The 1,245-nt window shown below is 54.5% G+C and overlaps 1 protein-coding gene across 1 annotated transcript; it reads right to left on the minus strand.

The window, feature by feature from the left end:
- Nucleotides 1-262: 262 nt before the first annotated feature.
- LOC133747703 (developmental pluripotency-associated 5 protein-like) lies at nt 263-625 on the minus strand. The gene has a single exon (XM_062176015.1). The coding sequence runs from the start codon at nt 623-625 to the stop codon at nt 263-265; it is 363 nt and encodes a 120-aa protein (XP_062031999.1).
- Nucleotides 626-1,245: the final 620 nt, after the last annotated feature.

A 1,245-nucleotide genomic window follows, 5' to 3' on the forward strand; every position in this document is an offset into this window, starting at 1 on the left:
ATCTCCTTAAAGGCTTTGTGAATGTCCCCTGGAAATGTGCCTATATGGCTTGGTGAAATATTTTTTTTTTTTTACTTATTTAAAACTTTATTCTTCATAAGCAACTTTGGAATAAGATTTATGCCAGCACTCAGGGCAAAGACCCCAAAACAACTCGTTTCTCAATTAGGCAGGAGCAGGGCTTAAGCCATGCCTGAGTCACTGCAGCTCTGATCCCAACCTAATCTCTACATCCTGGTCCCACACTGGCTGGAAGCTGGCCTCACTTCATCCAAGGGCCTAGTTCGAGAGCATCCATGGCTTCCTCAAGTTTGAGCATCCCGATTGTCTCACCACGCTCCTGCCGCTGGCGGTGCCACTCAGCCATGGACTGGAGCATCCACTTGGTCCGGAGCTTGTACATGTAGGAGCTGTAAACCACCACTTCGGTGAAGTCCGAAGATTCCAGAGCCTTCAGCTCGAGCATGGCCTTGCTTACTTGCTCAATGTAAGGGATTCGAGAACCGTCTGGGCCAAACATGGCTTCCAGCAGCCGCGTCTGTACCCGCAGCACCTCGGGATCTTTCAGGTCTTCCGGAACCTTCAGCCACGGAGGAATGTCCTTGCGTTTGGGGAGCGTTCCCATCTTGCCACTCGGGGTCCGCCAGCAGGCCTAGCAACGCCGTCCAGAGCCTCCACGCACGGGAAGTCTTGCGCCCCTGCGGCCCTGCCCACGGAAGGCCCCGTATTTGCTGGGGTGGCCAGGAGCCCTGGTCAGCATTTATTCCTGTGTGTGCATGTGTGTGTGTGGGGGGGTGGTGGTGGTAAAGAGTTCAGCTGGGCATGGTGGATCTCCTTTAGCCTCGGTAGTGAGAGGAATGGTCATGCTGGCAGATGTGCTCACAACCTCAGTCCTTTGAACCAAGGCCAACAAACTGACTGCAGTGAGCTCAACACGCGAGCACAGCCAACCCACTCAGCTGCCTGGACCTCACAAAGGTTCTATGCGCTCTGCAGTGTGAGTGCTGAGCCCGCTGCAAGGTCCCTCCCCAGCCCTCAGGGAGTTCGAGTTTCTAGGGTTGGACCAGGTGATTGCCCAAAGACCCAGTCACACCCCATACCCATCTCAGTTTCACATCCTCTATCATTAGCCGCACAGTCACAGGACTCCCACGTCACAGGGTACAGGTGAGCCACTGTCTGCATTGTGAGCTTCCCAGTGTATGAGGTGAGTCACTCTGTCCCTGGAGCTAGGTGCCTGTGTGA

Source organism: Lepus europaeus, chromosome 2 (assembly GCF_033115175.1).
Source record: "Lepus europaeus isolate LE1 chromosome 2, mLepTim1.pri, whole genome shotgun sequence".
Taxonomy (NCBI): domain Eukaryota; kingdom Metazoa; phylum Chordata; class Mammalia; order Lagomorpha; family Leporidae; genus Lepus; species Lepus europaeus.

Bases quoted from the DNA above. Each gene is read 5' to 3' on its own strand.
- LOC133747703 (XM_062176015.1), bottom strand. From the start codon at position 625: ATGGGAACGCTCCCCAAACGCAAGGACATTCCTCCGTGGCTGAAGGTT.